General features: G+C 36.1%; 1 protein-coding gene across 5 annotated transcripts in view; it reads right to left on the bottom strand.

Annotated features, from left to right (window-relative positions):
• BMPR1A (bone morphogenetic protein receptor type 1A) overlaps positions 1-14,660 on the bottom strand; it is an 85,272-nt gene that overhangs the window by 6,055 nt on the left and 64,557 nt on the right. For all 5 annotated transcript variants that reach the window (XM_049810117.1, XM_049810116.1, XM_049810121.1 and 2 more), the window contains 8 exons: positions 9,188-9,350; positions 7,188-7,290; positions 5,553-5,652; positions 4,328-4,427; positions 3,279-3,423; positions 2,321-2,513; positions 1,632-1,929; positions 699-874 (listed from right to left, as the gene is read on the bottom strand). In XM_049810117.1, the coding sequence (XP_049666074.1) occupies positions 699-874; positions 1,632-1,929; positions 2,321-2,513; positions 3,279-3,423; positions 4,328-4,427; positions 5,553-5,652; positions 7,188-7,290; positions 9,188-9,350 (1,278 nt within the window). The remainder of the gene's footprint in view (positions 1-698; positions 875-1,631; positions 1,930-2,320; positions 2,514-3,278; positions 3,424-4,327; positions 4,428-5,552; positions 5,653-7,187; positions 7,291-9,187; positions 9,351-14,660) is intronic.

The raw sequence follows: 14,660 nt of genomic DNA, 5'->3' as shown, positions 1-14,660 counted from the left end.
TCTACTCTCAGATTTCCTTAGCCAGGAGCAAAAATTAATTTAATCCTCTGCCAAGGAAAACCCAACGCACTGTTATACTGTGATAAAAATCTGAAAATTTCACTGTAACAATCAGACATTTACCAGAAAAGCTCCAATACTATGAACATTAAGTTTAACAGCTACAATAATTCCTTGCAGTCCCTTTGACTTTGATACCCAACATAGAACATGACACCTTCTAATCCAGTACAAACAAACAGGGAGAAAGCATAAGATGAAAGAAAAAGAGAATACAAGTAAAGATCTATAAGGTCACAAAAGAAAAGGAAGGACGAGTCACAAAAATACATGTAAGGAGAAAACTGAATGACAGCAGAAATGCAGGAAAGTGTAACAGAAGAATAGTATCTTATCAATTACATTTTAAAAGTTTTATTAACAGCACAGGGGTGAAATACATCTGCATCCCACTATTTCTCCCAGATTAGGCACTCTGCTTTTTGACCAAGGAAAAAAAACCTGAGATGCTTAATTGTAAGAATCAAAAAGGTTTAGTTCAGTGATTTTCAAGCAGTGCTCTGGACAGACTGTTACTACTGCTTTTAAAGAATGCAAGCCTATTGATATAGTAGGCTTATTATATTATTCCCTGGAAAAGTATTGTTTAAGTGAGACAAGGGCATGGTAGATCTTATAAAGAGTATTTAAAAGTTTACCTCCTGTGACGCAACGCCGAGCCATTTCCCAAATGATCAGCCCAAAACTGTAGATGTCAGCCATGATGTAGGGTTGGAAATGGTTTTTATTCAGGCTTTCATCTAGGACCTCTGGAGCCATGTAACGTTTTGTTCCCACTCTAGTATTCAAGGGAACATCAACTTCGTTTGTGTCACTGTATGAAAACATTAGTTAGTGAATTGTAGACTATTACAAGACATGGTATGAAATCCTGTCTGATGCAATCACTACACTGCAAAACTCCCATTTACAAATTAAATTTCGTTTATTTCACTCTCAATACTACACTTACAATACATTGTACCTCCCTGAAAAAGATTATCTAGAAAAATGATAGTGAGTATGGAAGTTGAGTCTACCGTTTCTTTTGCAAGACAGTGAAAACACATATGAAAAAACTGAATTAAAAATCACTACAAAGATGAGTATTTTTGGTTAACAACCCAGAAAATTATTTGCAAAGGCTTATGCTTTCTTTCAGGCTCTACTGTAGCAAAAGACAATTTTCTGGCTCCACTGAACTTTAAAAATAAGTATTCAATAATACTACTATAGTATTACTTCTTCAATTAAGTTTCAACTCCCTTTACACTGTTCAAATTTTCTATGGGATAATTTATAATGAAACTACATGATAGCAATTACTATGAAAGGCCAGTTTTGAATAATGAATGAGTTATAGTCTCCTCTTCCTCTTATTTTCCACAAGAGCCTTTTCATTGTTCTCTTAACAACCTATTTTCATCTTGATGCTTACCAGCATTCAAAGGAAGAACAGCATTTTACTCTCAAAACTGAAAAAAACTGAAAGCATGCAACCAAATGATTTCATCTTCCTTTTAAATTTGGTATCTGGTGCGTTAAAAAAATTATATTAAAGTTTTCCCATTACAGAGGATTTGTTCATCTACCTGTTAAACTTGACTGCAAGACCCAAGTCAGCAATGCAGCAGGTTCCATTTTTCTTTATCAAGATGTTTTTACTCTTCAAGTCCCTGTGTGCAATAGCAGGCTTGCCTTGTGTCCCATAAATTTCTGTGTGTAGATGGCACAGACCACATGCAGCAGAATATGCCAGTTTGAGGAGAGCCCTGTTGTCTAGTGTAGTGCATTTCAGAAAATCATACAACGATCCATTTTCATGATAATCTGTAATCAAGTAAAGCTGTGTCCAGGAGCCAGTGCCTTTAATATCTGCAGCTATGAAACCTATGAAATATAGAAACAAAGTTACAATTAATTTGTACGTAATTTTTAATACAACAGATTTAGTAAGAATTCCTAAAGCTGTATTGTCTTGGACTGTATCAAAAGATACCTGTTCCCCTTATTTTGGAAAACTAATGTAAAAGCTCAGATTTCAACTATACACGAGGTTACCATTCCAGTCCTCCAGCAAAGAGGTTGCAGACACATTTCCAACCAAGAGCAGCAAGATTCTACCCTTTCAGTAACATTTTATTAGCATACATTAAGGGACACCCCATCTGGTTATTCCACAGAAGCCGCCACATACCCCCTCAAGCCACCCACTAAGAAGTCCCCCTCCTTCACCCTCACACAAGCCCTCCAGTAGCCAAACAACGTACTGCTTCCTTACCAAGGATGTTTTCATGACGCATTAAAACAGTTTGGTAAATCTCTGTTTCTCGGAACCAACTGGCTTCTTCTGTGGTGAAAAACACTTTCACTGCGACTTTTTCACCCCTCCATTTGCCCATCCACACTTCACCATATCGTCCTTTTCCAACTTGCCTCACCATCTGAATTTGTTTCGCAATAGTGCGTTGAACCTAGGGAAGAAAAAAAAAAAAAAAATAAATGAGGGGAAGGAGGAGGAGGGAAACCCAGTGATTAACCAAAACTATCTGGACAAGCCGCTTCTCAAGCTTGGACTGCTTTGAATTTTGATCCCATTGTAAAATTTGTTCTATATTATTTTCCACTATTCCCATTTCAAACTCACTATTGCTGCCTCCATGGAAGAATTGTGTAAGAAATCCAAAAAGATTAAATCAGCTCAACTTCTTATTTAATTCAGATGCATTCTCTTGCATTCTGTTTGTTTCTATTTTATAAATAATTACAGTCATCTGTCTCGGCTAATTTTTATGCAAGTATTAGATAGGATGGTGAATCAAAAATGATGAACAACTACCAGCCAATAAAAAGCAGATCTGTTTCATCAGACAGTGGACACTAAGGAAAAAAAATAATCTTTGATTTCGTTCAATTCGATACTTGTATTATCCATTCATTGCATTTTTATCTTAATGTCTGTAGGCTCTAATTTTTCCTTATATTTTGCTGTTGCCAACAGTTTTCCTAACATATAATCTAATTTTGCACTTCATTTTAGTTAATTATGTGAAGATGGGCTTTCATACATGTTTAGTTTGTACTGTATCTTTCACAGTAATTGCATATAAAATAATTAACATATTGTATGGATAAACTGCTTTGTTCTAGGGATTAGGTACAAACCAAACTTTGTATTCAATGGACAGAAGTGCAGTGAAGGAAAAAAAAAAAAAAATAAATCTTAGTTTATGATTTACCAACAACGGTAGTCCCGAACCACTCCCAGAACTCTGTGACTGGTCAATAAGGTCTTTTAATGACTCCCCAGCTGGAATAAATGCTTCGTCTTGTTCCAGGTCACGATTATAACAGTGCCTTTTTGCCATCGACTTACAGTAATGCCTGCAAAAATAACAGAAGCTGAACTCCAAAACACTCTTCAAAATGTGGTAAACTGAGCTACGAAAAAAGCTATTTAAATGTATAAATTTTCTTAGAATAAAAATAATAATAAGATTTTATTGTTCCATTTTTCAGAAATGCAACATGTATTTTTTTAATATTAAAAAGTTGTTGTAATGCAGGTAGAGGCACGTCAGTTTATTATGAGTCAGGTGGAAAACCAGCATTCTTAATACTCAGCTCACAGCCAGTGTTACTAGCATAACATCGCTGGTTTTGGTTTAAAGTAACAGACTGAACCTTGAACCATGGCAGATGAGGCTGACACACGCACATTTCTGCTGAAACTGCTAGAACAACGATCACCTCCAGCACAGGGCTGGAGCTGACAGAAGCAGGTATAGTCTCTTAAACTGCACCTGCATGAACTGCCATAGCTCACCTGGTCAATTATTTAGTTTTGAAACACACCAGAGAAAATTACAAAACACATCCTTATTGCTTTAGGCTTGCAAAAGCATTTCACAAAGGTAAATCTCAGAAGTAGATGGAATTTAACCATCAAAAGTGACTGAAGATCCAAAACCATAAAAAGCATTAAGATATTCCTGTTTACTGGATGCTATAGCATCCAAGTTATATGTAGCTTAGAAAACTGTAAACACTTAGTAGCCAGAGGAAAGGATCAAATTCGCTTAAATTCTATGCTGTGAACATTTAATCCTACCTAGCAATGCAAACTGCTATCCACAAAAGTGTGAAATTAAATTAGAACAGTTTCACTTCCAATCTATTTTTGTCAGAAATACATATGATTAACTGAGTACATTTATAAAATAACTGTTCTGTTTACACGCATTTGGGAAATTAAAAAGGTTGCCAATAAAGAAAATGCTTTCCTTACTTGTAACAAAAGCAGCTAAATAAGATGATCATGACAATTATGCAGACTGCCATAGAAATCAACACAGCCATCCAACGAATGCTGCCATCAAAAAGTCCATCTATTTAAAAAGAAAAAAAAAGAAAAAAAGGAGGAAAGTTTCCAAAGTCTATTAATTAAACAGTTATTGTAAATGGTTTATTTAGGGTATTTTAATATACTGCGTATATGAATGTACACAAACTGAACACAGGAGTTTTTTTCTGAACATCAAGAAATACTACTTTACTGTGAGGGTGATCAAACACTGGCACAGGTTGCCCAAGGAGGTTCTGGAGTCTCCCTCCTTGGATATACTCAAAAGCTGTCTGGACATGGTCCTGTGTAACTGGCTCTAGGTGGTCCTGCTTGAGCAGAGGGCGTAGACCAGATAATCTCCAGAGGTCCTGTCCTACCCTCAACCAGTCTGCGATTCTGTGACAGTATGTGGAGCCACTTGCAAAATGTCAGAAACTGATAGATATAACATATCAGTTCATATTACACAATTACACAAAATTTATAGTGTTTTGGTGTCAAAGTAAGTATTTACACCTGAAAAGCAGAGATAATTCCATTTGGATGACAACAAAAAGAGGGATTTAACTTGAGATTTTGGAGTTGTTGATTTTGGTTCACTCTTGCTGGTTTGTTCTTAGGAACAGAAATGAAGGATTTACAGCAGTAAGATTCTGAGACGGTATTAAGCAACAGTTAAACCAGTATGACTCGTCTAGCAATGAATGAGTAAGCGCATGAAAATATAAACTCTTTTCACTGGGAACAACAGAAAAAAGAGGATGAATTTACAGTAAGCAACAGTTAACAATGTCAGAATACTGTGGTTTTTTTAAGATACATTCATCATGACAAAAGCACAGCAGATATTAGGAAAACCGTTTTAAAAATAAAAGGGAACAGGCTGTGAGAATAAGAACAGATCAAAAGATCACATGCAGATCAAGATATGAACAAACTGAGTAAGAATAAAAATATCATGAGTGACTGATGGAGGAAAAGATTAACTTGGAAATATAGTATGGAAGCATTGTACAGTGCTTCATATCAAAATTACTTAGTAAGGGGAAAAAAAAAATCTGTGCAGTACTGTAATTAGATTTTCTCCTTATTTTTATCTGTTGATCAGGAAGAACAGAATCCACATAACATTTATTATTAGTAGTGTGAACATCTAGAAACTGTTTACCTGTACTATCAAGTGGTGGTAATGTTGGTTGTAAATCCTGATTGCAGAAATCAGTCCGACAGCACTCAATTGTTCGACGTAATTGTGCTTTAGGTGAGTCCTGTTCAAGGAGAATTGAATAAACATTCAGATTTTGAAGTGATCAGCTAGGACGGGGACAGGTGATGCTACAGATACAACACAGCACAAACAAAAGTTTAAGCTATTTTATTTTAAAAAAACAGTTCAACGTCACCATTTAATGTATAAGACAACTTCACAGTGGCAGACAGGCATCATCTAACCTCTTCTGGTGCATGCATTCTTTGTTCACATTTTTTTATTTTTCATGGAACTTTTTTTACTTGGTGCACAGAAATTGATGGTTCCTACTAAAGTTGCTATTTCATACATTGCAAAATTTTTAAGCTTGGTCAAAAGCAGTTAATTGTCTTAAGAGCAGTATTTATTTAACATACAAAAAAACCCCAATCCCTTTAGAAGTTTTTCTCTTGCACTCATCACAGCAGCACTGTTTGCTTCAAAAACATCTTCAGAACACCATATAAAAGATGGAGAAGCATGAAAATTAATCTGTAAATAACACATTAATATAAATACAGGAACAATTTCAGGAGGTCATCATGGCACATCAGGTCTGATTTGCAGTAAGCCTAAACATTCACAGCTGTAACTGAAGTCAACAGTGCTTCCAAAAAGCAGTGCTACTGACAGCTACATTATATAGAAGCTCAAGTCCTAGAGACTTAAAATTGAGTATCCAAAACAGTGACAGCATCGGGGGGGTGGGAGCAAGCAACCCAGCTGGTGATTACCTTTGAAAGCTTTGTTTAATGTAAGCAGTTTGAAAAACAAAACAAAAAAGCAAAACTCAGTCTTCTAAGGCAATATTCATTTGCCCAGCTAGGGCTATATCCCTGTCTTCTAAACAAATTCTGGCTTTATTAACTGTTTTCAGTTCCAACTTTTGTAACAGATAAAGAAGTTCCAAAGGCAGCAGACTACTTAATTATAACCCTTTAAATCAAAAGCAAGCTATATTCATGCAACTAACAATACACAACTCTTCTAGAAAGGAAAAAAAGGTTTTATGTTGGACAGGAAAACATACACGTTTGATAAACTCTGTATACATTTGTGAAACTTTAAGGGAGCTCTTGTGTAATCTGTGAAAACAACTCCTTATGATTATGCTCCTTCTGTCAAATGAACTGAAGAAAGCAAGAAATTCCAAATTAAAACAATAAAGAAATTCTGCATTAAAACATAAACTACTATAGTCAACATAATTGATCTGAAAGTTGTCTCTTCAACCGAGGAAATGGCTGACAGAAGTAAAAGGTTTATGTCCTCTGTTCATTTTGTCAGTGGCTTATAGACACCTGCAGAGAACTCCAACAAGCTAGGATGCTATTCCAATCTTTGCTCAAACACCATTAAGCATTCTTTTTGTGTCCTTTCTACCACTACTCACTCACAACTGTTCAGTCCCATTCTCCTCAGTGGTAAATGGCAACGAGCAAAATTCTGCGATTGCAGTTGTAAACTACAGAAATTTAAATGGCTTATGCAGTTTCCCTACATAATCTCCATGGACATCTTAAATTTTAATAATATCTCTTTTTTTTTTTTTACCTTGCACTGGAAGTCTGAACCTTCATACTTCATGCAGCCAGAAGCAAGCGTGGGTTCTCCATGTTCATCTTCCTCAATGATAGCAAAGCAATGCCCGTTAGTTCTGGAATAAACATATCGCTTATGCTTTACCAGCATGTTTGTCATTTAATATGCAGCATTAGTTGACCACAAACCCATTAAGAATACTAGAATGGCAATACCTACAAAAATTCTTCTTTAACACAGTGGTTACCATACAGTTTGAGAAAAAAAGACACCCCCTCCCTCCCCCAGTATTTTCAAATAGAACACTATAGGGATGTTTTCTCCAGAATAGTCTGTTTTCTACTTCCTCACCCCACTTCAAGATCGCTCGTATCCAACCACACATGTGCATTTGTTCAGAAACAACTGAGGGGGTAGAAAAGCAAGGATCTAACTAAAAATGCTTACTGACTATTTTATAAGTTAAAAAAAAAATTCACTTGTGTCTGTTGTTGAAACTGCAATGATAAACTCTCAAAGAGAAGTCCCAGTACGTGAAAGGTAGCCATTTCAAGGTCAAAAGCTCAGCTACACTCTTCCCATGCAAGTTCTCCCAAACATTCAGCCTTTAGGGCAAAACAAGCAAACAAACCCCCAAACCCACTTTCTGAAGTTGACAGTAACAAATCAATTACATTCTTTCAAAAAAATGGCACTTCAATTCCCCCTTATCTCTTTATATGAATGATGTGATTTCTCTTCTACAAGAAAATGTCAACAATATTTGTAAGGAATCCCAAACCAATTCACAACAGTAGGTCTGTGCTTTCAATACCAGTAAAATTAAGTAAATCAAAATTTATTCATTCCCTCAACAGAGATACTAAGGAAAACTAATCCAGAAATATTTTTGTTTGCCAAATTTTTTTTTAAATGAATGTAAAGAAATGCAGATTTGGGAAGTATAATGCCATAAAATACCCTGCACATGAACACTGCATAAGCGTTATTAACTCTCTAACAGCTTTATTGTCAGAATAATGATCTATACAGCCATTAGTTCAGAGGCAAAAAATTAATATGGTCTATACTGACTGCAGACACTAGAGGGCGATGAAAAGCAAAAAATAAATACCAAAGGCATTGAAAGACAAAATACTGGATAGTAACTCAACATGTTCTAGGTGCAAAACTTGTTTCTAAAATACTACCTGTGTTTACATTTAAAAACATAGCAGTGTTTATTCCACCTCCTTGGGTTCCATAAAAACTGCTTTATCTGCCAAGTGACAGCTTTAGAGAGGCTTAACATTATGTGCTGAAGCAAAGACTCAAATTACAGTAGCAAGTAGTATGTTTTCTATTATGTATCTTTATATTAGGTCTTAAGGAAGAGAACAGAAGGGCCTTAAACATGGAACTGCAAATGAAGAGGAAAAAAAAGGAAAAACAAGGACATTTCAGGACATGAAAAAAAACATCTTGAGCAAGGACATAATCAGTGCATGAGTTTGTTAGGATTCTTGCGCCTATCAAAGTTAAAACCACCCTCCTATCCCTGCATGTTCAGAGGCTTTTCTTTTTTTCCCCTGCCTTTCTCTCATACTCTACAACTAATGAACATGTAACAAGAAGAATTTTCAGTACATGGCTATGTTGCTAACATTACCTTTTGACTACCAGGTGGAGAAATATTAGACTAAGGAAGCAGGTGGTCATATCAGAAGGTTTTGATTTGGGAATACTCGCCCAGTTATAAAATGGTTACTTAAAACCTCAGTCCTTCAAAGTAGTTGCTGAGGGCAAAATGACCAGTTGTAAATGGTTCTAAGGCATGGTGAAAGCAGTACTGTTTATGTACAGATGACTGTGGGGTTTAGTGCTCAGCTCTCCACAGAACCAGTGAGTTTCTAATCAGTTATGATCAAATCACCTGACAGAACCTCAGTCAGCACTCTAGAGATAGTTTGCCCTCTCACAAGCAAATGCGAGCCTCTTCAAAGAGCCTCTTCTATCCTGTATGCAATACTTACATGCATGTGTTATTAATAGCATCATCTGGACAATGTCCTGAGCAGTAGCACTTAAGAAAAGGTAAGGTGTCCTCCGGAGCGAGTGTTACTCCATTTGCTTGTTTCTTTTGGTCAGGATTTGTCTTCATTCCTGTGCCATGAAGCATGCTGTCTAGATTTTGACCTGGACATTTTTTAAAAAAACAAAGAAAATATTTTTGCATATCTCTGATAACTCTTCAAGTGCTCTACAGGCAAAACACACCAATAGAATAATTATATTAACAAATAATTGACCTATACAAGACATAAGAACTTCCTCTCCCAAGATTATGGAAGAAATTTAAGTTAACCCTTTTATTCTAGAAATACCTCGCTCAAATATCTTCTATCTTCACAGCAGATCTTCTAACCATAATTGATATAAACAGAAAGACAATATTTTCCCTTTTTGAGGTGGGGCAGAAAAATAATGATGTAACTGCTAAGAATTTTCTGAAGAAAGCCTTTCTTATTCATGTGTTTAGAAAACCAAGATGCTGACCGCTTGATAACCACAACAGTATAATTTTATGCATGACTGAACGTACTTAATATGCAATTTTCTAATTTTCTGAAGTAATTTTTTATGGATTCACAGTCTCATAGAAGAGCAGCAATAACTCCAAAATCTCTTGGGTTTTTTGATCTCTGTATGTATTAGTACTTCAAAACAGAGCTAAAGTAAATCTTGTTTGCAAATTAAATTTCAGTAACTGACATGAACATCCAAACAAACGAGCTTTCACAGAATAAAAATAGGGCTAAAGTAGCCCTCAATTTCTCAACAGTAGGAGAGTTGAGCATCATCATTTGTTCTAGTTCACATTATTAAAGTGTTTTTGTGAACACAGGCATTCAGAAGAAAAATTCCATCTGTTTTCTTCTTAGCAAAAAACATCCAGAAAAAAACCCACATTTAGGAACATTACCTGACTCATTTGGAATATGCTTTGTGACCACTGCATGAGATGAGAACACCTTCACCCACCTCCTCCAGCTTTATCACGCGCAATTTTACCAACAGAAAATCTCTTTCTGTCCATCACCTAACAGTATTCTTGGCTCTAAGTCCTTAAGGTGTGAACCAAATAAAGCTAGAAGAGTTGTGAACAGACTACCACCTGCACTGACACAATTTACAGCAAGTGTCTGCAGGAGGGTCAGTGTGCAAGATAAGAGAACAGCCAGTTAGGGCCGATAGAAGCTTTTACAAATTCAGTTATAATTAAAAAAGTGGAGGTACTTCAGTATCTCTCAAAAAGATTTTAGTCACAATAAAAATTTCAATTCATCTAAGAATAAAGAAAAATATTTTGACCAGAAAACTCACACTCTCTTTTAACAATTCTTGTGGGTTCCTGCCAAACCCACTGAACACTAGGCTGTAATAAGAACATTATTCATGTTGTACCTTGCTTGAAGGATGTGCAGAAAAAACTACACCCTCTGTATCACTCTGTTGTTACATCTACTATATCATTCAGCCAAATGTACGATTAAGTATTTGTGAAATTTGGTCTTATTGTTCTGAAAAAAAGCAGACTTGCAGATTTCTTTTTCTGATTAATACAGCACACCCAGTACATTGTCCTGATTCAGCAATTTCCCTGAAAGTAATTAAACTGTGCCTTCTTCAGATACAACTAAAAGTATATCCTAAAAAAGCACTATTTACCTAAACCCTCAAATCATTAGCCATGTTTTATTTGAAATGTAGTTTTCAAACAGTACTTCAGTAATGCCCGAGTTAAATATTCCTAATACATTCAGACTGCTAACAAGAGAGAAGGTCCAGTGCTAGAATAACGCAGAATTTACCTGTGAATAGGTATTTCTGATTTAACCAGAAGGAATTTTGCATGTATGAAATAGCAGCTCCTCCATCTGTCCTCTTTCTTTCTACAGATTTCTTCCCAGCATAAACTGAAAGCTCATTTTAATAGTGCACTACAGATGTTACACAACATTATGTATTCATATTTAAGAGATCCTTACCTGCTCAGAGAACAAGTAATTCTACTTAATATTTAAAGGAAAAGCCACTGCATATGTACAAATATTGTCTTTCCTTCTAATTTTGTTGAACTACTAAGGTATCTTTCCTAATTAATGTTACAAAAAACCCCTTTATCTTCAGGGACATTCCACATGTTAAAAAGTCTGAATACTTTATGATCTATGTCTCTCAGTCACTCATCCATCTTCCTACCCTGAGCACTGAATGCAAGCATTTTTTCAATTCATTAGAAGAGAGATCAAGGAACACTTAAAGCATGGCTTCTCCTAGCTGAGAACAACAAAATTTTTATGCAGGTCTGGAATCTTTTAAAGCAGTATTATTCTTTGTAAACTAACACTGAAGCATGACTACATGTATACCAACCTTTTATACTAAAACCGAGATGAAATACATTTTTTCTCTTTGTTATGATGGATTGTGTAACAAGCTTTATGAAGAACACATACCAAATAAAATCCAAAATAGACAACCATTTTCAAAGAACCAGCATCTTTGTCTTTTGTACAGTTTATATAGGCAAAGATTTTTATTCAAAGCAAAAGGTGACTACAATTTCATTATCTTTATAATGTGAAACAATACTCCACAGTAGCCTGTTTTCATCTTACAGATAATATCTGAATTGCACAAGGAATGGGGGGGGGGCACGGGGGAAATCACTTCACTCTTGCATTTTTACTTTCTAAGACCATAAGGACAACTCTTATTAAACAGGACTTATAATTGAGTATCCAGAGAAGGAAGAGAAAGGAAAATATTGAAAATGCTTGGTATCACTTCAGAAGAAAGTTTTTAATAGCCCCTGTCTAGATATTAGCCCTAACTGTATCCTTTACTGCAGTATTACGATTCATCCTCAGCGTTTCAAGACTAGTGTCTATCTTAAAGATGTTAGGTATGGGGAAGGGAGTTGAATGTGGAAGATGGCTTGGCTTGCATTCACCTGAGATGTTAAGAGGGCAGATCAAGATCCAAATGTGGTCACAGGATGTTTCACTGCTGTTTTGCCTGGTTAATAGACACAAAAGTGAATGAAGGATATGCCTAAACAACATCTTGGTTCAGAAACCATCTGACCTTCTTGCTCTCACTATCCCCCACCCTCAGAGCTCCACCTCTCAAACATTCACACTGCTTTATCTTCCTTCTGGGAGCCGGACAGAGAAAAGAAGGATAGTGTTTTAGGGATCTTGTGACACTACACTACTTGATGTTGTAATTAATGGCATCTTTTCCACGACACCTGCAGCTGTCAGCTCTGCGGTGCAGCTGAGAAACGCAAAGAGACAAATCTTAAATAACCTTCAAAGGTGTAAGTGCTATGCATTAACACACAGCTTCAAAAGAAAAGAAGTTTGCACTGAAATACAGTACCCAGAGATTTCAGGTACGGCAAAGCTTCTTTCTCCATTATTTCCTAGCCCCTACCTGTAAACTGCACAGGGCTGGTGGGGCAAAATAATACACATTAGCTGGAAATGAACTGTCACACACCGGAGGACTTGTTCAAAATCCTGGGCCAGTTCCAGCCTTTTTGTCCAGCCTTAAGAATGATAGTATCATACACCTTTAAACATACAAACTGCTCTACAATGTGTATTTTACTACGCTGAAAAAACTTACAACATTCAATGAAGTATCAGAGTGATGGTGAGCTGGGACATTCTCCCCACATAACCACAGCATAAGACAATAAAGCAAAACAAGCTGATGGGACTTCAAGTCCCCAGTTCGTCATTTGCTCCGCTCCACCACACATTGTCTCATACATACTGCATTAATTTTAAACTTCCAGAAGTGCGAACAACTGCTACAGATAAGACGACATTTAAATGGCTTTCTGTTTAAAATTAAAATTTTAATAAAAAAGAACAACGCCTGCCAATGTATCATATCCAGCCCTTGATCAAAACTATATTCAAAGAACTACTTCTTCCAATCATAGAAAGTAAGTTAGACTATAACATGTATTTTAAAGCAGCACAGTATATTAAAAATCCCACTAGGTTAGAAATATAACTCTACTTGAAAGCATGGCTTCAAATACTAATATTAATATGGATAATCTTTAAAAGGTACTGTGCATGACAGTGAAGTGTTATTAACCACTAAAAACTGAGCTAACTTGGTTGCAACTCAATGCCAGGATACATGGAATTATATAATTCCATTAAGTCTTCTGATCTAAGAAAGGATTAGTGTAACCCATAAAACACCAGCTCTATTAAGAAATGCAGAGACAGAGAGCAGTAAGTGAAAGAAGACAAATACAAAAGCCAAATTATGCCTATAATTTCTTACTTAACTGTATCCCCTCTACCTCCACAAATAAAGTTCCAATGCTAGAACTAGTAGCCTACAGCATTCAAGTTGTTCAATAGCTTCCTGAATTCATAGTATAGATGTTTCACATAAAAACATTTTTATTCCAGAGTACATTACCCTTTTTTATTCCAGAGTACATTATCCTTAAAAGGGATTTATCCTAGCAGAACTACAGTACTATCATCAATTCTTTGAAGCTATTCTGATCCAAGCTTGTAAACCCCAATGAATTCAATATTTAAATAAAAAGAACCTTTGTCAGAAGACGGCCTTTACCTGCCTTCCTGCTGGTGCTAAAGCTGTTTGCTGGGGCTAGCTGAAGCTCAGGACTTGCCCACACTGAGCTCTTTTCATAAAAAGATGAAAGTTGTACCAAAGCTCTGTATGTTAGATATGCCTTCCTTATGAAAAAAGGCATACCTTGACATTTTTATGTGGTAGTTTTAAATTACTTTTTCTTGCTTTAGGATGCAGATACTGCAAAATCATCCACTCCAACTAGGACATTCACCTTTTTGCCTATCACAAGCTTTCTTAATGATTTAACACATACTGCTATGCGAATTAAACAACTGATACTGCTTGAGTGAAATACTAGTACTTTTTCTTCAAACACAAAATAATTTAAAAAAATCAGAAATTAACGTTTTATTATGAGTGCAAAGAAAATATCTTAAATGGTTCTATGAGCTCTGTCTGGCACTTTAACCATAATTCTCCCTATAGTGCTTTTTTATATATCAAGGCTGTGATCTCCAAAGACCAGGCATATTAGAGGTAGCTCCATCTAGCAGAACTGGTTACTAAATATCACACCACATTCCCAGACTACTTGCTTAAAATCTCTCTCTACTACCCTCCAGCTCTCCCAGGAGCAACACCAGTGTTCAACACAGTCAGGCAATCCCAGCCCCCCTACCTTCTCAACCACCCATCCCCAGCCTCTGCTTCCACCTCCCTTCCCCAAAAAAGTCACTCTGAAGAAGACTACTCTCTGTTCTTATGTATTCCAATACGAAAGCCAGAGACAAGAAAATTTTACGAGTATTTTAGTTAAACCCCTCCCAAACCCACACTGAATTCTAATTTAAATTTAACAGACTTTTA

This window comes from Accipiter gentilis, chromosome 9 (assembly GCF_929443795.1).
Source record: "Accipiter gentilis chromosome 9, bAccGen1.1, whole genome shotgun sequence".
NCBI classification, from domain to species: Eukaryota; Metazoa; Chordata; class Aves; order Accipitriformes; family Accipitridae; genus Astur; species Astur gentilis.
This window is presented reverse-complemented; position numbering and strand designations above follow the sequence as displayed.